Here is a 26,032-nt window from a genome sequence, read left to right on the forward strand (position 1 = left end):
GCTGACGCAGGAATGGCTGTGGGAACTGTGGCGCAACTTCCCTAGAGTAATAAGAACAGATCATGACCCTGAGGGCTGTGAGTGTGAGCGAAGGAGCTGAATCCTCCACGAATACTCCATGCCCTGTATGTCCTCTTGAGAGAGGTGGTGTTTCTCCAGGGAGACACCTTCTCTGCTCCTACAGGGACAGGTACCTGAGGGGAAGCCTGTCTTGAGAAAAAGCTGATGTTACACTTTAGCCAAAAGGCTGAGAAGTGACTCTCTACTTTTCTCATGCCCTGAAGCCACATTCTCCAATGCAGTCAAATCTGAGCGGTAAAGCTGAAGTTCTTACTTCCTGTTGGAATCCTCTATCTCGGGACTTACTAACCAGCCTAACGATGCAGTCTTTCCGAAGACCACCACATTGGTTTTGCGAGGAGCTACAAAATGTGAGGCAGGAACCAACTGCTCAGGAAGCCACCTCCCCCAGTGTTGGGCCTCGAGAGTGACGGAGGCAGGACAGTTAGGAAGGCCTGCTTACTAGTCAGGAGGGTGGGGACGAGGAACGAGCTAGGAAAGCAGCACTGAACAGCAGTGTCCAGGAGGTTGCCTTGGTTCTTGAGATGGTCTCGTTAGCTCAGGATGGCCTGGAATTGACTATGTCGCCCATGCTGGTCATGAACACACAAACTTCCAACTTCACTTCCTGAGTGCTGGATTACAGGCACAGGCCACCACGCCTAACTTCAGCTTTCAGTAAGAACAAGTGAGTAGACTGGGCTGAGGCAGGGCTCACCTCCAGGTTCTAGTGTGTGCCAGTACACAAAGGTTTCACCTCCAGGTTTCTAGTGTGTGCCAGTACACAAAGGTTTCACCTCCAGGTTTCTAGTGTGTGCCAGTACACAAAGGTCTCACCTCCAGGTTTTTAGTGTGTGCCAGTACACAAAGGTCTCACCTCCAGGTTTCTAGTGTGTGCCAGTACACAAAGGTCTCACCTCCAGGTTTCTAGTGTGTGCCAGTACACAAAGGTCTCACCTCCAGGTTTCTAGTGTGTGCTAATACACAAAGGGTGGCATTACTGTTAATAACTCAAGCCGGGGAACTCAAGGGAAAGCAAACTGAAGTCAGGGAAGGATGGGGTGAGGGTCTCCAGATACAAAGTATCTCAAACTCCTTAGGACATTCAACTGAAGCACATTCATCAGACTGTATGAGTAGGTCTGGATGTATTTAGAGAGAATATGCAGGATGAGAAGGACCAAGAGCAGAGGGCAAAACCCCATAGGACATCAAAGGACATCATGAATAAACTAGAAGAATGGAGCTAGGTAGGGGTGAGGACCTGGAACTCCTCAGTGGATCATCCCCCATAAACCACTAAAGAACCTGCACACATACCATTCAGTAAGAACCTCAGGTAGCTGTCAGCTGACAACTCCACAGCCGCTCTGAAGCCCTTTGGGGACTCACCTTGCTATCAAAAAGGGCGAGTGGCTTCACACTCTTCAGAGAGAAGCGCATGGCTGCATACAGGATGGAGCACAGGATGGAGTGATGCTCCACCAGCGGGTAGTGGATAGGCTTCTGCTCGAGCGCCAGTTCCACTATAGATATGGGGCCTTCCACGGACAGCCAGGCATCCTCAGTGTCCAGGACCGGCACCTGCATTTCATCCCTGCTGATGTCAGCCTGTGGAAGTTGAGAATGGAAGGAAGGCTGTGTCAAGAGCTGGAGAATAAAGACTGAAAACTTCAACATCCCAAACTGCAAACCGAGAAAATATATAATTTCTCACAAATTATAATTCAGGGGGGGATATATATCACTTTTTAGGCTAAAGCCAAAACCTACAAATGGCCGGGCGGTGGTGGCGCACGCCTTTAATCCCAGCACTCGGGAGGCAGAGCCAGGCGGATCTCTGTGAGTTCGAGGCCAGCCTGGGCTACCAAGTGAGTCCCAGGAAAGGCGCAAAGCTACACAGAGAAACCCTGTCTCGAAAAACCAAAAAAAAAAAAAACAAAAAACAAAAAACCTACAAATGAATATGTTAGCTAAGCCCATCATAATAATGTCACTCAATGATTTTCAGAATATTTACTATCCACAGAGACACTCAAATGAGGGTGTGGAGGGAAAAGGTGCTACGTGTGTGTATATAGTCTCACTTCATGGCCCTGGCTGGCCTTCAGTCTCAGTCCTTCTATCCCAGCCTCCCAAGAGGGGATTCCAGGCATGCCCGACTGCGCCCGAATAGCATACACCTTTTACCTCCAGTGAAGTCTGAAGAAGCTCCAGGCAGGACCCCAGGAAGGACGTCATTGCTGTGTCACTCATCCCCACATCCTGTTCTCAAAAAGGAACATGATGAGCCTGCATCAAAACTTCTGTACTACCAGAGAAACAAGAGACCTCAGCATGTCCACTTGCCTGACTTTCTACACTGAATACAATCTGATTATTGTATACATATTTAAGTTTCTGCCAGTGGGTTTGGTAGCATCCATCAATTTGATATTAGCCTTTAGTGTGTGAGCCTAGTGATCAATCTGAATGTTCTGGAGTGAGGATCCAGAGAGACTCTGGATTCTATCTCCAGCACCAAAGGGCAGAAGAGAGACATAACATGTAGTATTCTCTGTGCACAGTGAAGGCAGATCCTTCAACTTGCTAAAGCATTTGCTAGCCAACTAACCATGGAATACGGTAAGACACACACATGAGGTTCAACGAGGAAAGTTCTAAGGAAACAACATGGGTGCTGGTTCATGGCATCTTGAAGGCACTGAACTGAATTATCTGAACAAAACTAGAATTCCCCATTCGATGACCAAATACCAGATTCACACTTTTGGCAATAAATAGTTCCCAATGACCCCTTCTACAGGCCTATACGAGGAGCTACTGCATTTCTGTGTAATCTTTTTAAAGCCAACAATCAATTCTTCACACCTTCAAAGTACAAAATTCAGAGTGTGTGCGTGCATACTTGCACACATACATACTTAACTATAGTCACACAATCACTCTGTAGAACACAACAGAAATCTTCAGTTATGGTGATTTGGGGGAATAAGGTCTAATAGATTTATGTGTCTCAACACTTCTTGGGATATTTAAGAACACGTCAAAGTTTGGAGGGAAATCGATCAGCAGCCTTGGTGTCAGTGGATCAGAATGCCAACTGAGGTCAGCGGTTATTCAGTCAGGGTAGTCTGCCTGCAAGTGAGGTCAGCTATCTCTACTGTGAGAGGCTAGTGCAGAGTAGACCCAGGCAGAGATAGCAATCCTACTCCAGTCCAGAGTCCAAAGCCCAACGACCTTAAGACTTACACACGCTAACCGCCATCTAGACGGGGAAACCGAGTGACCACAGATCACAACCATTTCCTTAATGCAGTACTCTCTGTTTTTACTGTCATCTCAACAGTGAAAATCAAAGTTTACTCATACAGAAAGATATTATGTACAGTGTAGGTTTAACACTGAGAATCACTCACCCTTCGGCATAACCTATCCTTTGGAGATTTTCCAACCTGAAACAGACAGAAAATGTTAAAATTTAAACTAAAAGGCATTCAAATGGTACAGAAAATAAAAGCATCCAGAATTACAGCTATAAATCCATGCCAGTCATTAACTATTGGCAGGCTACCAACAATAAGAGCAACATTTTTCTGTGGTAGAACTAAAAAAAATATATCACAAAAAATATCACACAGAGCTCATGAATAATTCTTTTCAAAAACATATTCTTGGGCTGGAGAGATGGCTCAGCAGTTAAGAGCACTTGTTGCTCTCACAGAGCACCTGGGTTCAATTCCCTGCACCAACAGACATACTAATGTGGAAGAGGGAAAGGTCAGGAGGCCTCAACCACAGACGAACTACAGGCAAGTAAGGAATGCTGAGGGTGGGAGAAACAGCTTCCCTAGAAAGCGCGCGCATGTGCACACACACACACACACACACACACACACACACACACACACACACCGCTAGACCTGGGAAGTACATTTAAGCTAGAAGGAATAAACCACACTATCAATACCAGAAACACACACACACACACACACACACACACACACACACACACACACACACACAACGCTAGACCTGGGAAGTACATTTAAGCCAGAAGGAATAAACCACACTATCAATACCAGAAAGACTGTCTACCAGCTGTCTACACACCCCAGTGTAAACAATCTTTCTAACATTAAGAAACTAAGGGAATGGCTGGGTAGTGACGCACGCCTTTAATCTCAGCACTCGGGAGGCAGAGGCAGGAGTATCTCTGTGAGTTCAAGGCCAGCCTGGTCTACAGAGCAAGATCCAGGACAGGTACCAAAACTACACAGAGAAACCCTGTCTCACAGAGCAAGATCCAGGACAGGTACCAAAACTACACAGAGAAACCCTGTCTCCAAAAAAAAAAAAAAAAAGAGAGAGAGAAAGAAAGAAATTAATTAAGGGAACTCAATAAAGAAGTCAGTATGTGACAATTTAAATCACCTCACCTTATCCATCAAGTAGGTAGCAGCAGAAAACCTTTTAACCAAGAATGTATTCCACATCATCAATGCAATACCTACACAGCAAATGAAAGATGAACAGAGGGTTACAGATGCAACTTCAGCAGACTTGCAACTCTCTTCCCCAAGCTTATGAAACCATGTGGACTCTCTATTTACATATTATTTCTTGCATCTTACACTGAATTGTCATTTTTAATGAAAGAATAAGTGAACAGAAGAGTACAGCCATAAACAGTAATTATAAAATTCCTATCACAAGCAGCAAGAAAAATATCATCACCACCATCATCATAACATCACAGAGCCTCCAGAAAGGCTTAGAATGTTTGTTTGCTTGCTTGGCTGTGCTGGGGCTGTGCTGGGAGTGGGACACAGAGCCCTGCACATGCTCAGCAAGGCTCTATTACTGACTAGCAGTCCTGGCTCTCAAGCTTTGGTGAAAGTATGAAATAAATGGAGCACACACTGACTGAGACAGTGATTTGGAAAAACCTCTTGGGAAATGTCTGTTAACATGATACTTACTGGTCTCCCAGCACATCTCTGAAATTCATCATAAAAGGCATGCACAAATTGTTGAGAACAGCTTAATTCTTATGTAAAAGTATTAAAATATTGAAAGTATGTCAAGGTAGCCAGATGTGGTGGCTCATGCCTGTAATGCCAACCTTTGGGAGGAAAAGGCAAGAGGATCAGGAGTTCAAGGGTGGCCTGGGCAACATGAGACCTTACTGCAAGAGGAAACAAACAAGCACCTACCCCCAAAGATAAAAAAGTACTTTAAAACATTAAAAATAATTAAAGAAAAAACTCAGCTAAGCAAACAAGAACAAAACCTGTGCTTTTATTTACATAGCAAAGCAGTTGGCAACCTGTAGTAGTTCCCAGGAGGAAGCAGTTACAAGGGGAACTTAGCAAAGAGTAAGATGTTGGTGGAGGATGTAAGCTGAACAATTCATGTCCTGTTACGGCAGGGGCTCCCATGAAACCATGAGGCCTTAACATCTGCTACTCACCGTTTTGAACATGTGCATTAAGAATGCGCTTCAAGTGTTCTATGGACCTGACCAAAAAGCGTGCTTCCTTAGACAGGAGAGAGAGAGAAGATAAAGGTTACTTCACATCAACGAAAACCTTTTCTTTAAGCTTTACTTTTATTTCTGTGTATGTGTCTGTGGCGAGTGAACACTGTGTGTGAGAGGATACCTCTGGAGGCTAGGGGAGGGCATCAGATACCCTGAAGCCAGAGTTACAGGCACGTGTGAACATCCAGACTAGGGTGCTGAGAACTGAACTCAGGTCCTCTGAAGAAGCAACCTTAACCACAGAGCCCCATCTCCAGCTCCCACTGGAGACTTCTTACTAAATTCTGGCAAAAATCTATTTAAGAATTTGGCAAATGGGCTGGAAAGATGGTTCAGTGGTAAAGAGCACTTGTTGCTCTTGCAGAGGACCCACATGATGGCTTACAATTATCCACAACCCAAGTCACAGGGGATCCAACACCTTCTAATGTCCAAGGGTACTGGGCATCAGGTAGTGCACATACATACATGCAAGCAAAACAGTCACATACACATGGAGGAGGAGGAAGAGAAGGAGGAAGAGGAAGAAGCAGCAGCACTACCACCACTGAAGCAGCAGCCGCTGGGTATGGCGGCACACACCTTTAAACCTAGAATTCTGGAGGCAGAGACAGGTGGATCTCTGCGAGTTTGACGCCAGCCTGGTCTACATAGTGAGTTCCAGGACAGCCAGGGCTACACAGTAAGATCCTGTCTCAAAAACAAACAAGCAAGCAAACAAAAAGAAATTGACAGAAGCAGAAGGACCACAAATTCCTGACCACATGGACTACAAAGGGAATTCCAGGCTAAGCGATAGCTAAACCCTGACTCAAACAAACAAACAAAAGGAGGGGGAGGAGAAAAGTAAACCAAAGAAACTCTGTGAATTAGGAACATAACTTTTGATAAGATAACTTCAATCATCCCATTATCTAATTAATGGTTAATGTCTAGACACACCCCGGATCATGCTGACAGGGAGGTTCAAACTCTCTGCAGTCTATATACCACACAATTGTTCTCTACAGGCAATACTTGAATTTCACAGGCATGAAAACTTAGTTTCTTTCTGCAAACAATCATTATGCAACAAATTTGGAACAGCTACTATGCACAAAGCCTATTTAGGCCCCAGGAACACTACACTGAAGAAAATGGACCCAGATCTTCGTCTTCACTGAGGGAAAAGTCTAGTGAAGGAGCTAGACAATAAATATGAAAGCGAGCGTATCAGTCTGTCAGAAGTAAATGGAAAGGAGAAAAGAATTAGAGTAAGGGAACAGGAAACACCAGAGGGAAGGCTTAAAAGTTATCTGTGTAATCACAAAGGTTGACATACTCAAATTTACATAATAGCATGTAACATAAAATCATCCAGATGTTTGCTAAAACCTTTTAAAGCCCCCTATCACTACTGTCCCATAATGTTGATACAGGAAATTCTCCAAAGAGAACTCAATTTAAAATGAAAGGTAGATGTGTGTATAGTGGTGAAGTTAGGATGGGGGTGATGTGTTAAGTGGATGAATAGTTAACAAGAAAACCACATAAACAAGCCAGCCAGCCAGTCTTCAAATCATCCTAATGGAGGCCAACGATTGCACTAACGGGAATACTGGGTACTATGCATGCCATCTTCTCTACGCTTCAAGATGACTACGACTGTAGAACATTCTCGTTTAGGAAGAAATGAAGACAGTGGACTCAGCGGTGTTTCCAAAGGTCAGGCCACTGTGTGCTGCAACCAGGATTAGCTGGAAGGAATGGCCACCGGGCACAAAGACAGTCGGGCCCCTCTGTGAGCCAGAACCGAAAGCTGTGCTGCTCATTCCTCCTTCCTTTAACACAGGACTGTACTGGTACAGCCCAGTCTGGAACACAGTTCTCCCCTTACTTGAAGATGTGTGCTTTGCCCTGTCCTCAGTGAACTGGAACAAGTATAGTTTTTATTTCCTCCTGCATTTCTGTGTGAAATGGCACCAACCTAACATATGTGTAAATCTTGGTAAAGTCAAAGTAAGGTCCTAATGGCAGCCTAGTGTCTCATGGCTCTAGTGTGTCTATGTTTACCACTTTTCTTATATTTGGACAAGAACAATAACCCAGAAACAGCCCTACTGTATACAAGGCCAACTCCTGTCCAAGGTTAGCCTTGCTGGCTTAACTCTCTGATAAAGGCCATACTTTCAGGGTTACAAATTTTCTGTGGGCATTTTGGTCTGGAAGTACCCTAGGGAGTGGCCCCAAGTTTGGCTTTGGATCCCAATTAAATGGCTGACCCTCAACTGGTCACCAAATCTATTATCTCACCACTCCATCCATTTAAGAAAGGCATCAATCCTTCAGACTTGACATCAAGATGAAACACCATCTCCTTCACTCAAGCCTCCCTCATGAGTATTCTTGTAAATGATTCCTCTTGTATCCAAATTCTTTCTCTGGGGTCTTTATCTCGGGCTGCATTCTTGTATAAAAACCTCAAAGGTGAATTAACTCACATTGATACAATAGGACATCCTTCCCCCCCATAAAGTCTTTTTAATATGTAATGGTGTTACATATTAAAAGACTACACTAACAGAATGATTTAAACAATACACTGTCTTTGCTAAACTTTAACCAAACCCTGGTGCCAGGATGGGGATCCTGTTCATGTTCCTCCATCCCATCTCGCTGAGTCCCCACAGCGGAATAGGAACTACAGTCAGTCTTGACTTACCCCATGCTTCTAGTCAATGAAAAAAGGAATGCTAGAACTACATGAGGCTATAACTCCTAAAATCTTAACGAATTACTGATTGAGGTCTAAAAGAGAGACACTTAAGAACACAGTTGACCACTTCAGTACACACTGCTTACTACCCAGGAAAGCCACAAGTTCAAGGCCAGTAAGGGCAACTTAACAAGACCCTGTCTCCAGGAAATAAGTTTAAAAGGGCTAGGATATAGTTCAGTGTTGGAGTGCTTCCCTGGCAGATATGAGGCTATAGGTTCAATACTCAGTATTGCCACAAAGGCATACAAGGCAATGTATGAAAAGCACCCAGCACACTTACTAGTACAGCACTAGGTCAAAGCAAATGTTTCGAGAGCTCCAGGACAAGCCTGGCCTGGGTACATGTGTGCAGACACAATCATCAGATGGAGATGGACGTACCTCCGGGTCTTTATTCCACTGAACAACATACTCCCAGCAGCAGTGTGCATGCAGCACATCCAGCTCAAGGCTACAAGGGAACTGTTCATAGGCTAAACACAGCAAGTCTGAAAGACACGAGAGGGTAACAGCATCCTTTCAGTAACAAGAACACAGCTACATCACTCCGCCTCAGACCACTCAATGCTCATTATTTGGGTGTCACCTGGTATGGCTCCTAGGTCTATCTGCACCTCTGGCATCTCAAGGAAACTTCGGGCAATACCTTCTTTGGGTTCATCTGGGTTTTCTGCATCTCTTTCTTGGTTGGCACATTTCAACAATTCAGGGCTGAGGTCCTGTTTAAATATCCACTTGGCTACACTGTCTGCAACACCACCTACAGGTTTGAGACAAGAAAGAAAATAAAATCTGGTAAAATTTGAGTAGCAATGTACTAACCAAAAATAGGGTATGCTGGATGTTCCCACACCACATTCACTTCTGAATCTGAATGGAAGGTGATGCCAAAAAGCCATGGGATTTACAGCAGTGTTAACATCTACCATTCACCTTGGGAGGGCAAGCAAGACAGCTGCTATCTGGGGGCACACTTCTACATTGAGAAAAATCTCAAATAAACATAAATGGACATGTGTCAATACTGTATGTCATATACTTGCCAGATCCATAAATTCAAAATACACTACACAGACACAGATGGAGAGAAATTACTTTCTTAAAGGGTTTTTTTTTTTGGTTTGAGAGTCTTATGTCAGGGCTGGCTTCAAACCAACTACATAGCTGAGGATGGATGACCTTGACCCTCTGATGCTACTCCCTCCACCTCTAAAGTGGTAGAACAAGTATGTGCCACCACCCCTAGTTTATGATGTGCTGGGGATTAAGCCCAGGACTATGCATGCCAGACAATCACTCTATCAATGAAACTAATGCCTCCTCCTCACGTTACTTTTTAAAATTTAAAACAAATGCATATGTGTTTGTATAGGTGTGGACGCACACATACGTACATGTGACATCAGAAGGGGACGGCGGTGTCCTGCTCTGTTACTCTGCCTTGTTGACTTGAGACAGGGTCTCTCACTGAACCTGGATCCAGGATGGCAGCAAACTCCAGTTTGTCTCCCTCTCCCATAGCACTGTGGTTAAAGTGTACACAGCCACACTTGGCTGTTTACATGAGTTCTGAAGACTCGAACTCAAAGATTCCTGGTTGGCAGAGGCATTCTTCCGCATGGAGTCACTGCCCCAGTGACACTACCCATCCAACCCATATTACATCTAATATACAACTAACTTTGCTATGTGAAATATCTATGGGCAAAATTTAGTCATAATTTACATGTTTTACTTATCAAGAGGGTACTGTAGTAGAATATTATTTTAAGGTGTATTACTTTTGTTTATGTTGCATTTGTTTTAACTCTGTGAAGCTGTGTTACTGTGCCTGTCTAAAACAACTGATGGTCTAATAAAGAGCTGAACAACCAATAGCATGGCAGAAAAGGGAGATAGGTGGGGCTGCAGGAGAGAAGATACAGAGGGAGAAATCTGGAAAGGGAGATGGAGAAAAAGCCAGAGAAAGGGAAAACATCAGGGGCCAGCCACCCAGCTACACAGCAAGCCAAGGAGTAAGACTTATGAAAATAAGAGAATAGGAAAAGCCCAGGGGCAAAAGGTAGATGGGATAATTTAAGATAAAGAAAGCTGGCTAGAAACTAAGCCAAACTAAGGCCGGGCATTCATAAGTAATACTAAGCCTCCGTGTGTGATTTATTTGGAAGCTGGTGGCAGCCCCCCCCCCCAAAAGAGCAAGAAACAAACAACAACAAATTGGCATACCAACTTGGGGCTCATATATCCATCTAGAGCCTGAGAAAGTTGAATAACAACAAAAAAGGGATACGGCTCCTTTAAGAGTTTGGGCCGGACTGTTTCTGCCGGTCAGTGAGCCCTTGAGCAGCTAGTATGTTAAAAAGGAACAAAAAACTAAGAAAAAACACCTGCCACAGTGCAAGCATCAGCATTCTAGAGCTCTAGGAAGAGTGAATGCAGTTCCTGGTCAGACAAACCTCCAAACAGGCCAAGAGTTTCATGCTTAAATTTCCCGGACCGAGAGCTGCTGATGCGGAGAATCCAGGTGTACCTTATCAGCTTAAAAGTTTGCTCATACAGTCAAAAAAAGGCTAAAAGATACACAGTAAAAGAGATCTAGACAAAAAAAGTCTAAACAGGTTCCAGTGTGTTTTACAATGTATATAGGCTTAAGAAAGAAAGAAAAACCTGGGCGGTGGTGGCACACGCCTTTAATCCCAGCACTCAGGAGGCAGAGCCAGGCAGTTCGAGCCCAGCCTGGTCTACAGCGTGAGATCCAGGACAGGCACCAAAACACAGAGAAACCCTGTCTGGAAAAACCAACCAACTAACCAAACAAACAAACAAAAACAAAAAAAAACAAAAAAAAAAAAAAAAAGAAAAAAAAGAAAGAAAAAGGGTATGGACAGTAAAAGAGAAACAGTTTAAAAATAATAAAGACTTTGAAGAGAGAAGTACAATAATAAAAAATAAGCCACATAGAAATGGGAAATACACAGAGAGTTTGGATTCTGTATGTTGTGTTGATTTTGAATTTTTTAAATGGTCATAAGCAAACAAGAGCCACTAAGAGACATAGGATTGAAAGAGGGACTGTTGAAATAAATCAGCCTTTATACCTTAGGAATGCCTTAAAATATAATAAATCAGCCTTTATACCTTAGGAATGCCTTAACTTTTGAAAAGTCAAAAAATGTATTTGTCTAATAGAAATAAAAAATGCTTTGGAGTTTTGTTCCCACAGGAGATGAGAGGCTGTGGATTCTTTCAGGGTTAATATGGATCAGGTTTGATCAGGCGAGACCGCCTGAAACTTGACAGGTGATATCGATCAGCAAAGGTTACTGCTGGTCTTCCCAGGACTTGGCCATTATCTCAAAATTTTCTCTCTAGGACCCTGAAGATACTTCATCCACAAACAGCAGGAAGAAGTATGGAGAAAACTATGCCCACATTCCCAAGAATTGGGAGCTAGGGGTGGTTTCTGGTTAATTGGTGGGTTATAAAAGTCATGCATCAGAAGAGGACACTGCTGAATGCTCTCACTTACATGTGGAAACTCCAGTTGCTCTCACAGGAGTAAAGGGTGGAAGAGCTATGAGCAGAGGCTGGGGAGAGTGCAGGGCAGTGAGGAGGAGGAATGAGGGCAGTAGGAGGTACTAGGTACTAGGTACTAGGGTGCATCTGGAGAGGGGGAGTACACTGCCAGTCTACAGCACAGCAGGGACTCTAAAGTTGACAACTAATTCAATATTCAAAACAGACATCGGAGAGGACTTGGAGTGCTCTGACACAAGACAATGACAAACAGCCACATAAAGGATCTGAGCTAATGACGCATAAATGTATTAAAATGTCACACTATGTCTCATAAATACATATGACTACTGTGTGGCAATGAAACATAAAACATATACTTATGGAAAATTGAGAAACACAAAAAGGGGACGAAAGAGAGGAAGGGATGAAGTTATTAGTTCTAAGGAGATCAGGAGGAGAGAAAGCTGGCTGGGAATGGCCTCTTGGAGGGATACTTGGATGGACTTTTGAATACGAGCAAGACTTAAAAGAGTCTGTGGGTGGCTGAGGTGGGACCAGGGAGAAGGATGGACTCAGATCCAGGATGGGAGTCTTGTAAACATCTCATTCAATGAAAACTAGTCTAAAATTAACTTGAAAACACTCACACCTATGTTCATGGCACTTGGCTAGGGAAGGAGGACTGTGAGTTCAAAGCAAGCCCTGGCTGCATTGTCAGAGCCTGTCTGAAGAAAACAAAACAAGCAAATACATACTCGAAAGGACGCATGTGCGTCAGCTCACCTTTTCCTCCTTCTAACAGTTTTTTAACAGAAAGTCTTGGAAGTGGCTCTGTCTGTGGAGATGACACTTTGGCAGTTGGAGGACTGGCCTTGCTATGAAGCAGAGTCTGGAGTATGAGGCAGTCCTCCAGCTGTTTGAGCAGGAGCTTCCAGTACTCGGTGTCAAGAGAAAGGGCTTCCCAGGAGTCTGTGAGGGCTTCTGCATCAGCACCCAAAACCGTCTGGGAAAACTAAGAGAAAATATCTTGCTCATACTCTGGCAATATGTTTGTTTTTGATGTGCTGGGGATTGACTCCACAGCCTTACACACGCTGGGCAACCGCTCTAACACTGAGCCACACCCCAGTCGTCTGGCAAAGACTCTGAATAACATTAACTTAAATGAAAGCAACAGAGACGTCATTTTACAGATTACTACTTGACTGGATGAGACTGGAGACTCGGGACATTTAGAAGAGGTCCTGTGGTAATAAGTCGGGCTCAGCCAGTGTGCATCTTAGAGAGTCTTCTGGCCTTGGGCAAGGGCTGCTCTGCTCAGGACACTGACAGAATATACCAGCCAACTCTATCACTGTAAACACCTCAATCTGGTAACGTCATAGTTAGCTCTTAACTTCCAGGGCTGACAACGTTTAGAGTAAACTGCTATAGACCCACTCAGGTTTTAATCTAACATCCCACTAGGAAAAACCACTTGACCTACCATGAAATATAAGAGAAGCAAATCTTCTCTTCTTAATGTAAATGAACCCTCAGGAGAAGAGGGGAAACCCTCACAGCAAATGCTTGGTAAAGTGCTGGCCCGTCTGACTCAGTGCCGGGTGTGTAAGAGGAGGAGGATGGAGATAATCATGGGCCTGCAGAACCTGAATAAACCCAAGAAGTGGTCTAGTGTGGCCCTGACCCCTTAATGAGGAAAGCATCACCATCCATTACCAGCTACTTAAGTTCTTCACACATCCCACAGTCTAGACACTCCAGAGCACTGCAAGCTATCTACTCAAGAATGGAAACCACCCACCGGCCAACTAGCTCGGCACAGAGGGCAGCTGCACAGCTACCCACTCACTTTCTTATCTGTAGCACTGTTGGACATCTGTGCAGCAACAGAATGCCCAACATGTGCAGACAGCAGGGCAGCGCCATTGTTCTCCGACTGAATACAGGCCATACGCATCTGCTGCCACCAAGGGGACACAGACTGAGAATCCCACGTCTCATCAATGGCCACTGCAGAGAAAAGAAGAAAAGCAAAAGGTAAAATCTTACCCTGCCAATTGGGTGTGTTGTATATGGGTCTCACTCTTTATGTTTAAACTAAATCCCTCAAAGATATACCCGCGTATTTCTAAATGCACCAGAAAATTAATTTTGTGTGTCAGCTAGGTTTTTATCAACTTGACACAAGCTCTTGACATAAGAGCCATTGAGAGAAAGGGACCTCAAATAAGAAAATGCCTCCATAAGCTCAGCCTGTAGGCAAGTCTGTGTAGCATTTTCTTGATTGGTGGCTGATGTGGAGGACCCAGCACACTGTGGGTGGTGCCACCCCTAGGTAGGTGGTCCTGGGGTGTGTAAGAAAGCAGGCTGAGCACAGAGAGCAAGCCGGTAAGCTCCACTCCTCCAGTCTTTGCTCCAGTTTCTGCCTCCAGGAACTGAGGTTCACTGACCTCCTCAGTTATAGACGTTACCTGGAAGTAGAAGAAGAAATGAACCCTTTCCTCCTCAGTTGCTTTTGGTCATGGTCTTTATCACAGCAATAAAAACCCTAAGCCACTGCAATTGATTTCTTTCACAACATTTATCTTCCATTTCTTTATATTGTTAGTCAAGCTGTTTCTTGAATCAATACCAAACTCTTCATTTTTTTTTTTTCCCTTGCGGGGGAGGAGGTTGTTGTTGCTGTTGTTTTGAGATGGGGTTTCTTTATGTAACAGCTTTGGCTGTCCTGGAACTCACTATAGACCAGGCTGGCCAGATCTGCCTGCCTCTGCCTCCTGGGTGCCGGGATTAACGGCGTGCACCACCACTGCCAGGCCCCAAACTCTTATTTAAAATATTTTCATCATTACTAAAAAGGAATAATGGGGAGATATATACTTTTAGAAAATTTTTATTATTTACTTTATATGTATGGGTTTTTCATCTGCATGCATATCTGTGTATCACATGTATGTCTGGTGCCCACAGAGGCCACAAGAAGGTAATGTATCCCCTGGAACTGGAGTTACAGGCAGTTGTGAGTCACTGTGTGGGTGCTGGGATTGGAACCTGGCTCCTCTAGAAGAGCAACAAGTGCTCTTAAACACTGAGACACTTCTACCAAAAAAGGCAAAGTATTATTTCTACCAAAGACCATTTTCCAATAACGTTACATCTTCTGACGGCAGAATTTCACAGTCCTATATTAAAGCGTATCACTAATACACAGGAAGCTTTCGACCAGTGCATGAAGACTTCTCCAGCAACAGGGTCACAGAGCCAAGGATGCAAACCAGGACCTGGTGTGTACAAAGGTTCCTCCTAGCTTCATGCCCCACTGAAACGTTTTCTACACTGTGGTCTCCTTTTGTTGAAAGAAACTCCTCCTGTCTTTGTGTGGTATTTGAAACACTACGTTTTATTTCAGAGCATCGAAGTGGAAACCCTGAGCACTGGCCCACAAGATGTTCCATCCCCTACCTTTCATCTTGCTCAACAGGGACAGCATGGTATGAAGACAGCAGACAGACTGTGGTTTGTCCAAAATATCTTTTTCCTTCGAAAGCCAAACACTTAGGAGCAGAGACTAAAATAAAATTAAAATGTTTTTCAGCCTAAATAATATTTAACAAAGAGGAGATTTCACAGTTTCCTACAGTGTGCATGTGTACACGATGATGCAGCTGTCTAGCTGGGTGCTCGCTCTATCATGTAATGTGGGGATCACTGTCTCCCTAAGAGATTCTCAACGCCTGCTGGGTACCTGACCTCCACCTCTTAGGTCACACACACTGTCTTCCGATCTAAGCCATGTTAAGGAGACACTGCCAGGAAGGACACCCCTGAGACCTTCGACTGTGGAGTACAGTGCCCGCTGCTGTTCTCAAAGGAGACGTAGGGAGGAGGGGCTGTGCGGCTCTCGTGGGCAAAGTACAAACCACCAAGTTCCCATTCCAGAATCCCTAACAAGTTAGGGAACACACGCTGTAAACAAGACGATTTTGGCAAACATGAATGAAAGCCTTTTAAGAGTTAAGTCTACAACACCTTTCAGATTTGTGAAGCTTGTTAAAGACAATTGCGAGATGGTGAAAACTTGAAGAGCAGTGTCACATCTGTACGTGCGGGTTTGTTTGTTTGTTTGTTTGTTTGTTTGTTTCTTTTTTTGGCTTTTCGAGACAGGGTTTCTCTGTGTAGTTTTGGTGCTTTTTCTGGGACTCACTCTGTAGTCCAGGCTGGCCTCGAACTCACAGAGATCCGCCTGCCTCTGCCTCCCGAGTGCTGGGATTAAAGGCGTGCGCCACCACCGCCTGGCTAAGTGCTGGTTTCTATGCAGCACCTTGGTTGCTTATAGAACTGCAGTAGTTTATGTGGAAGAGCTCTAAAAGCTGTTGGTTGAAATGGGTTAGTTCACATTACTTTCAAACAGTGAGGGTAAGGAGCGGCGGAAGGTGGTGTATGAAGGGGATGAGTTTACACAGGTGACCCAGGACTAGGAACCACATAAAGTGGCTGGCGTTATATTTCCTCATTGATTTTAACAATAACCCCTGTGGCAGGGACAGCCACCCACATTTCAGAAACAGTGAACAGAGTCCCTAACTTCCAGCACCATGCACATAAGGAGTTAGAACTTTAGTCTAAAACTAACTTAGATATTCTCTTTCTTTAAAAAGGTTTGAGTACATATATACATAAATACACACATAAATCTGAATATGTATATAACTTTTACATATATGAAATCACTCACATGCTTTCTCTCTTTAATGTGAAATCTTATTTCTTCCCCCTTTCCTTTCATATTTTTTCCATGCCAGCCCCATTCTAGTTTAGCCTATACAAGAACTTTAAAAAAAAAAACTCTGCCCTTAATTTCCTCATGTCCATAAAATAGTGACAAATACGAATGGTTACATAAACCATATGTTCTTCTGACACTGGCTTATAAGATGGGAGGACAGACAACCACTGACTGACAAAAGTAAGATCATATTCTAGCATGTTATTTCTAACATTGGTGACCCAGCACGCTGCTGAGTCCAGAAAACTGACTGTCTTACCCTGATCATCAGGGGTCTCCCCTCTGCTTTAGACGACCCCCAGCTTCACACAACCTGTTGTTCATAACCAACAGGTGGTTCTCAGTGGTAACGAAACACCCACCTTCAGCATTGCCTCTGCCTGTGTGCACATGCTGTGCGGCAGCGAAGGGAAGAACTTTCTACCTCTAGGCTCAGGCTCCGCTGCTGTAGACTTACCTACTGGTTAGGTTATAAGGCGTGTGAGCGGTTTACTACAAGTACATCCTGCTACAACTGAACAGTGGTGCCTGGCTGTCACCTGCACTTGTGAGGCAGAAGCAGGCGGTCCTGAGTTCCAGACCTGTCTATACTCCACTGCAAGACTCTCTCACTCCATCCTGCCCCCACAAAGAAATAAACAAAATGCCACCAGGTTTTTAAATATATGTAAGAGGTTTAAAGTCTCTCAAATCTTGGTCATCACTACAGTAAGAGAACAAATTTTCAGAACAAGAACATTGTGCTTTTTCACAAAGGTTACACAGATACCCCAATTTGGATCTTTTTAAAATTGGCTTTTTCCCACTTTGTATATTTTCCTTAAGGGAAAGTTACAATGTGTTTCTCAATGGTTCCTCGGTCCTTTTTTTTTTTTGCAAATATACAATAAAGATATGTGAAGTTTGCTTAACACTTCACTAACTAAAACCCATTTGCTTACTGATATTCATGCATAATTTTAACTGTCCTACCTCCTGAGGTACACACTTTCACAGACTAGTAGGAAGAACCCATCTTTAAAGGACTTTTAGATGAATGTTCAATGGAAGCACACACAAACATAGTCAGTAAGCTGATGGGGGTAGGCTGTCCAAATGCTGGCCAAAACCTGAGATGTGTGCTGTGTACACCTGCGCATGAGCAGGAGGCAGTAAGGAGGGAGCTGAGGGTGATGGGTAACTTCCTTGCTCTTTGTATTTCAGTTTTCTCACTGGATGATTCTTCTGTTTCACATGTGTGTAAAGACTGCACCCTCGAATATTTGAAACTTGAAAATGTTGACATCAATTTTATTCACATTTTAGAGAAGTTTGTTTTTAAGAACTTTTTCTTTCTAATGTAACAACTGATGATCAAAATCTACTGTAAAGGCATTCACCTGTTAGAGTCTATATTTATTTGAGGCCAAAAATTTATAAGATAAAATAACACAATCTTAATATGGTAATTACAATTTTCTTTGATCATTTCATGTTTTTTTATGTGTGTTCTTGATATGCTAAGGATAATGATTTGAAAGTTAACACTTCTATGTAACTTTTGCCAAGGATTCAATAACAAAACCTTACCAGTAACTGCTGAGGGCTAAATCCCGCAGACTCCAGAGTATGACACATATCCTCAGTAGAGCTTTCTCCATGCAAACACTTCCAAAAAAAGAAACTGCCTAGCAAAACAAACAAACAAACATTTGTTACTGAGGAGGAATGCTCAGATTAACAATCTTGCTTAATTGCAAAGTGGAATCCCAGAGGAGGAGGACAGCATGAAAGAAAATAATTTGTTGTTGTTGTTGCTGATTTGTTTGTGAGGGTTTCTCTATGTAGCTCTAGCTGTCCTGGAACTCACTATGTAGACCAGGCCAGCCTCAAACTCACAGAGACCCATCTACCTCTGCCTCTCGAGGGCTGAGATTAAAGGTCTCCACACCCGAAAGAAAAGAACTTAATGTCTGAATTTGATTTAGGAGAACAGAAGGGAAATCATCATGTCTTAAAACTGACCCTTGTGTGTATGTTGTATGTGTATGTGCATGGGTGGAGGCCAGATGTCAATGTCGGAGGTCTTCCTCAAATGTTCCCACTTTATGTTTTGAAATAGATCACTCACTGAACCTGGAGTTCATCAGTTAGGCAAGACTAGGTGACCAGAGAGCCCCGGGGATCCTATCATCTATGTCTTCCCAGTGCTAGATTATAGGCAGATGCACCATGCCTGGCCTTTTGCACAGGTGCTGTGACTTCAAACTATGGTCCATATGTCTGCGTGGCAATCACTTCACTGAATGAGTCATCCCTTCAGCCCCAACCCTTCCACAGTGTTAAGGCTTATTAAACGTGTGTGACATGGTGTGTGGACACCCAGAATATATCACTGACCAAAAAATATGTATGCTGAATTCTTTGGTTGTTGAATTTCAAACAAAAGCAGATACTGAGTTGCTGTATACTTGCACCAGGACTTCTGTAGAAGAGGGAGGGCATATGGAGCAGATTCCAGGATGTTACCTACCGAGAGCCACATACTCCTCTTCACTTATCTTCTTTATGCTGAGCGCATCCTTCTCATACTCTAGATACTCAAGGAAGATCTTGACAGGCAGCACTCCATCTGTATCCTCAGAAAACCGGACAGTGGTCTTGGTGTTTTCTTGCTTGTACTTCTCTAACAAGGCCCGGAGCTTCACGAGTTCCTTATCATCCAGCCTTAGCAACACAGCCAAGTCCTTCAAGAGTAAGAGTAGGCCTTGTCTCTATGAATTGCCACAAACTCTAGCCCCTTATTGGAGCTGAGATTCAAGGCTGTTGAGCAATGGTAGCTTTAAAAATTAGTATGAAATATAACAGAGGTATTGTACTGTTTAAAATATTAGTTTTGAATGATATTTCATGAATATAATGTTATATAAGTAAACTAACCTTGAAAAACTATTTACTACTAACAGTGCCATTTTAGGAAGTTTCTTTAGAGTACTATATACTCTTCTAAAAGTTAGGACCCTAATAAATATGTATTACATAATAGAAAGTAATCATACAGTATGTAAGTGTAACTTTGATTCCAAGAAAACTAAATGACATGTGGCTGTATTCTTCTGTGCAACATGAATAGTACACCATAACCACAACCCTCACTGCATCTGCTCATAGGTCCTCTGTGCAACATGAATAGTACACCATAAACACAGCCCGCACTGCATCTGCTCATAGGTCCTCTGTGCAACATGAATAGTACACCATAACCACAACCCTCACTGCATCTGCTCATAGGTCCCCTGTGCAACATGAATAGTACACCATAACCACAGCCCGCACTGCATCTGCTCACAGGTCCTCTGTGCAACATGAATAGTACACCATAACCACAACCCTCACTGCATCTGCTCATAGGTCCTCTGTGCAAGGTGAATAGTACACCATAACCACAGCCCTCACTGCATCTGCTCATAGGTCCTCTGTGCAACATGAATAGTACACCATAACCACAGCCCTCACCGCATCTGCTCATAGGTCCTCTGTGCAACATGAATAGTACACCATACCCACAGCCCGCACTGCATCTGCTCATAGGTCCTCTGTGCAACATGAATAGTACACCATACCCACAGCCCGCACTGCATCTGCTCATAGGTCCTCTGTGCAACATGAATAGTACACTATAACCACAGCCCTCACTGCATCTGCTCATAGGTCCTCTGTGCAACATGAATAGTACACCATAACCACAGCCCTCACCGCATCTGCTCATAGGTCCTCTGTGCAACATGAATAGTACACCATAACCACAGCCCGCACTGCATCTGCTCATAGGTCCTCTGTGCAACATGAATAGTACACCATACCCACAGCCCGCACTGCATCTGCTCATAGGTCCTCTGTGCAACATGAATAGTACACTATAACCACAGCCCTCACTGCATCTGCTCATAGGTCCTCTGTGCAACATGAATAGTACACCATAACCACAACCCTCACTGCATCTGCTCATAGGTCCTCTGTGCAAGGTGACTAGTACACCATAACCACAGCCCTCACTGCATCTGCTCATAGGTCCTCTGTGCAACATGACTAGTACACCATAACCACAGCCCTCATTGCATCTGTTCATAGGTCCTCTGTGTGACCAGGGATACAAAGATGTCAAGCCTCAGCTAGAACCTGCCAGCCTTTCAAGCCATTTCACACAGAACATATGAAGACACACTGCCTGATGTTACCATTTTTTTTTAAAACCCTGTAAATCTGTCATAGCAAGGAAAGCCTTTTGCTCAGTGCTACACAATTAAAACCACAATCGTACACATTCAATTTTGTTTCGTTTTTGTCTTTTTGAGGTGGTGTATAATTATGCTGTCTTTATTTCTGGACTTGCAATCCTCTCTCAGCCTTCCAAGTAGCTGAGGCTCCAGGAAAGTAACACCATGCCTGGCTATTCATTTTCACCAGGCACATGTAAGTGCATTTGCTCTTGATGAGAAGAACCTAAAACTACACAGGCAGTTCTTCCTGTAAACCTCCATCAACTCACATGTTCCTGATGTTTACAATTACTGAAGTAGATAGCCTGATCCTAAAGAACTCATTTCACAATGTTTATTGGTAATGAGAGAATACCACCATGAATGTACTACTAAAATGTTAAAGTCCAAAATCCCAAAGACCAGAAGATATGAGAATGTATTCTTTCATTTTTCAGTTTAAAATTATTTATATGGTTGTATATGTAACCTTAACTTTGAATAAGACAGGCTAATTTTTAAACAAGTATTACTGGTAACTTGACAAATCACTAAAATCATTTTAATAAACCTGCCGTGAATAAGCAGAAGACATGGGGCTTCCGAGCTGGGCAACCCACTCTAGGGAGCAGTTATGTGAAAGGAAGGAAGACCTTCTACCTCTAGTTTCCACTCAGGGAAACTCTGAATGCATTTCTTAGAGCAGCTGCTGCACTACACTACAGACCGAAAGGGACTGTTGTAACTACTTGATGTTTTACACAAGTGAGACAACATTTAGTTCAGTTGTCTGTAACACTTGGATCTGAGAGAGACGATTTTAGAATTGTATTTCAGTGTATAATTCACAAAGGAGCAAGCAGCATTAATTTACTAACAATGCAGAAAAACCGACCTCTTGTTTGGTAGGATCTTTCTATTTTTTGTTGTTGTTGTTGTTGTTGTTTTTTGTTTGTTTTGAGACAGGGTTTCTCTGTGTAGCCTTGGTTGTCCTGGAACTGAAAGATCTACCTATCTCTCCCTCCCAAGTGCTGGGATTAAAGGTGTGCACCGTCCAGCTTGGCAGATCCTTTTTATAGTTTCTTTTGAACTTGGCCAGTGAGACAGGCCAGCAAGTGAAAGTGCTTGCTACGTAAGTCTGATGGTCTGCGTTCAGTCTGGAACGTGGCGGATGGAGAAACAACTCCAGACGCTGTCCTCTGACCACCGCATACGCGAAGGCAGGGCTACACCACACTCATAGGCATACAAACAGTAATAACAACATGAAAGGTAAAGAAAAGAAATGATAGTTTTGTCACATCAGAAAACTGAAAGTATTTTTATTGTTAAGGTTTTCAAAATATATTTTAAAAAGTCACCTGTGGTGGTTTGAATGAGAATGGCCACCATAGGCTCATATATTTGAATTCTTAGTTTTCAACTGGTGGACTACTGGGGAGGATTGGGAGGTGGAGCCTTGTTGAAGCAGGTGTGTCACTGGAGGTGGGCTTTGCCTGGCCTAGTCTCCCTCTCTGTCTGTGGATCAGGATGTAAGCTCTCAGCCCCATGCCAGCCTGCCTGTATGCTGTCCGTCATGATAAAGATGGACTAACCCTCTGAAACTGTAAACAAGCCCCTAATTAAATACTTCCTTTTATAAGAGCTGTTTTGGTCATGGTGTCTCTTCACAGCAATCGGACAGTGACTAAGAAAATTTAAGTGACCTTAAAAAATGTGTCAAGAAAAATCTAAGGAGTCTAGAACAGTAAAGATGAATTAACAATGAGATTTAATACCTTTGTATTTTTACAAAATATAGATTTAGTAATATAAAGCAACAAGGGATAGAAAGGAGGCCTGATAAAGAAAAATATCAGTTCTTAAAAACAATAAAAAAAAACCCACCCCAAACCTTTACTTTTCTACTGTTTACTCAAAAACTTTAAGAACTAAAAACACTCAAAGGGATTATTGTGCATAATACTAATATTTGTGGTTACTCACATTATCAGAGAACGGTGTATCTGAGTGAAAATCAAGAGAATTTAATTGACTGACAGATTCATAAAGCTGTAGTAACTTCAATTTACTGGCACAAAACTGTAGCAGTCCTTCATCAACAGACTCAAGCTCTAAAAGGCGGAGGGAAAACTTATTAGACATGTTTAGCAGACTCATAAAAAGATGTTCATAATCTCTTAAATATGTAATTCCTTAATGGGTTAAACACTGATATGCTTAACCCAGCATAGAGTTGGAAAGCAAAAATATTTTTCCCATTATAGTAAAATGTCTTTTTAGTGAAATAATATTTCCTAATAAGAGGTATAGAGTAAGAGTTTTTTGAGTGGTACTTACTTGTGTGTGTGTGTGTGTGTGTGTGTGTGTGTGTGTGTGTGTGTGTGGTTTTTTGAGACAGGGTTTCTCTGTGCAGTCCTGGCTGTCCTATAACTCCCTGTAGACCAGGCTGACCTCGAACTCAGAGATCCGCCTGCCTCTGCTTCCCAAGTGCTGGGATTAAAGTGCACCACCGCCGCCACCACCCAGCCTGTGGCACTTCTATTTAAAGAAGTCTCTGGAAATACTCGGCTTCATCCCAGTGCAATGCACCTGCTGTGCTCACCCGAAGATGTACGGATGTAAGGCTGCCTGGCTCTGCTTATTATCCAGAGCGTCAAAGACAATGACGTTTGGTCAGGATTATGATGAATGTATCTTCAAGAGAGCCTGGCAAAAAGACCTAAAGTAGAATTCTACTAATATCCTCCAACAATTAGGTTTATTTTGTTCAAGATTAATGCTGAGGCACACATCTGCATAATAATTTAAATATTCCTCGCTAATGTAAAACAAATACATAGTCTCTAAAAATGCAGAAGTGGAAAACTTGAAGAACTCTTATTTAAGACAGAGTAACAAGAAACACTATTATGTTCTCACAGCTATAATAAAACAGCATACAAAACTCTTAAGAATATTTAGGATTCCCATTTATCAATACAACCTGAAACTGATTTGATTTTTAGTTTTGGTTTTGTTATCTGGCTTATTCTCTACATAATGTCAAATCTCTTATTAACACTTTCAAGGGATGTGGGATTTTATGAGCATGGTATACCTTTAAATGAGCTGTTTCCCCTAAGGTGTGAGTTCTAAGAAGGCTACTGTTAACTAAGAGCCAGCTCTCTAGATCCACTGAAAATGTCAAGAATGAAAGCAACCTCAAATTTAGATGCTTTATGTCCTAAAGGAACTTAATATGAAGTTGTTGTTTTTTAAAGCCATTATAGCATAAATGTAATTAAATATAAATCTAACTTTATATATTACTGTTAGGAAAAAGTCACAAGTAGATGGATTCAATCTACTGCACACCATAACTTAACTGATACTGGGAATCTGAAGCCATTTATTTTGCAAGCTCAGCTGAGTAGAATACGGAGTTACAATACACATGATTCTTTTCAGTTAAGTTTAAACAAACAGAAGTCAGCCCCAAAGTTCCGTCTCATTAATCCAGTCACAGGCTCTGAATTCTGGAACTTCCTCCTCTGTCCTTAAGAGAGAAGGGTGAGCCTGTACAGATGCTCAAGAACAGAACACCACTTCAAAGGATAAAATGATCACTACCCCAATCAGAAATTAGTACTTCAGTAGAAATCTCTCTTTTCCTAGAAGGCAAAACAAAAGCCAAAGACAGCAAGAGAATCTGTTTGGGCTTTGTTGTTGTTTGTTTATAAGACTGGGTCTCCTTTGTAACTAGACTGGCCTTTGAACTCAGAGACCCATCTACCTGTGCTTCTTAGGAGCTGAGATTAAAGACATGCACCATGATCCCCAGCCCTACTTAGGTTTTGCATATCATCAGCTCATCACCCTCATCCCAATGGCTTTCACAATGTTCTGCAACTGTCAAAATAATAACTTCTCATCATTCTTTAAAATTTTTTATACTGTTAACTAATTTCTTAGTTCACAGTTTTATTTTTTAATATTTAAAATAATACTTTTGTTAATTATTTAAGAATTTTATATATCATAGAATACATTTTAAGCATATTCACCTCCATCCCTTCCCAACTTCATGTCCACTTATCAAAAGATTTGCAAATAAATAAAAATATCACACATCAAAATTAACTGGACACAAAGTCTATAGGAGGCATCTGGAATGGAAGCTGTGGCGCTTCACATTAACTTTGATATTTTATGAACACTTTTGAGGGATAGGAGCTTTATAAATATGGTATGCCTTTTTTCCCCCTAAATCACTCATTGAGTCCAATTTCTGCTTCCCATATACTCAAGGATGTGCACACTGGAGTGTGTTTGACCTAATAGGAGCCCAAACCCCTAATGAAAATTGACTCCCACCTCCAGAAGCCACCCACTGTAGATAGCTGCTCAGGGAGGGGTGCGGGTTTGTGATCCCCACTGCCCTCAATGCAGGGGCGTGTACTGGCTGGATGCTGACAGGTTGTGTGCAGGCAACAGGTGCTGTGACTTCACGAGTGCAGTGGTTCTGTCATGTCCAAGACTGTCCTCCAGTCCCCCTATCACTCCCCCACCAACCTTTGGTTCTTATGAACTTTCTGTCCCTTTTCCAAAATGTTCCCTAAGCCTTGGAGGGAGGGGATACAACATAGGCATCCTCTTGGTGGCTGTTTTTCATCATTCTCCACTGACGTATTTCCTCACAATAGTGAAATGTGGACAAAAAACTTCCTAATAACAGTTAATATACTAAGACAGTTCAGATGAAAATTAAATGTGAATGTTAGATATGAAATCTGTTAAAGCTCCCAAGTAGTAAGTGTATGGAATAAATACCTACCCTATTTTATGTCTACCAGCCCATCCCCCTACCTGTCTATCTATCATCTACCAGTCATCTCTACATTAATATGTGGTGGCATCATAGGTCCCACAAAGAAATACATAATCTGAGCCGGGCGGTGGTGGCACACGCCTTTAATCCCTGCACTCGGGAGGCAGAGGCAGGCGGATCTTTGTGAGTTCGAGGCCAGCCTGGTCTACAGAGCAAGATCCAGGAAAGGCACAAAGCTACACAGAGAAACCCTGTCTCGAAAAACCAAAAAAAAACAAAAAAACAAAAACAAAAACATAATCTGAAGTGAAACCGT

The 26,032-nt window shown here is 42.8% G+C and overlaps 1 protein-coding gene across 2 annotated transcripts in view; it reads right to left on the reverse strand.

Annotated features, from left to right (window-relative positions):
- The window catches only part of Rab3gap2 (RAB3 GTPase activating non-catalytic protein subunit 2), an 85,506-nt gene that overhangs the window by 7,422 nt on the left and 52,052 nt on the right, over positions 1–26,032 (reverse strand). Inside the window, exons 19-31 of one of the 2 annotated variants that reach the window (XM_059280964.1) lie at positions 22,893–23,020; positions 19,181–19,394; positions 18,238–18,335; positions 15,345–15,450; positions 13,732–13,892; positions 12,663–12,891; positions 9,007–9,120; positions 8,742–8,848; positions 5,534–5,600; positions 4,500–4,570; positions 3,480–3,515; positions 2,251–2,325; positions 1,453–1,671 (exon numbers count right to left, since the gene is read on the reverse strand). In XM_059280964.1, the coding sequence (XP_059136947.1) occupies positions 1,453–1,671; positions 2,251–2,325; positions 3,480–3,515; positions 4,500–4,570; positions 5,534–5,600; positions 8,742–8,848; positions 9,007–9,120; positions 12,663–12,891; positions 13,732–13,892; positions 15,345–15,450; positions 18,238–18,335; positions 19,181–19,394; positions 22,893–23,020 (1,625 nt within the window). Of the gene's footprint in view, positions 1–1,452; positions 1,672–2,250; positions 2,326–3,479; positions 3,516–4,499; positions 4,571–5,533; positions 5,601–8,741; positions 8,849–8,946; positions 9,121–12,662; positions 12,892–13,731; positions 13,893–15,344; positions 15,451–18,237; positions 18,336–19,180; positions 19,395–22,892; positions 23,021–26,032 lie in introns of both variants that reach the window. The other variant, XM_059280963.1, reaches the window with a different exon arrangement.

The sequence above is a fragment of the Peromyscus eremicus genome, chromosome 15 (genome assembly GCF_949786415.1).
Source record: "Peromyscus eremicus chromosome 15, PerEre_H2_v1, whole genome shotgun sequence".
Taxonomy (NCBI): Eukaryota; Metazoa; Chordata; class Mammalia; order Rodentia; family Cricetidae; genus Peromyscus; species Peromyscus eremicus.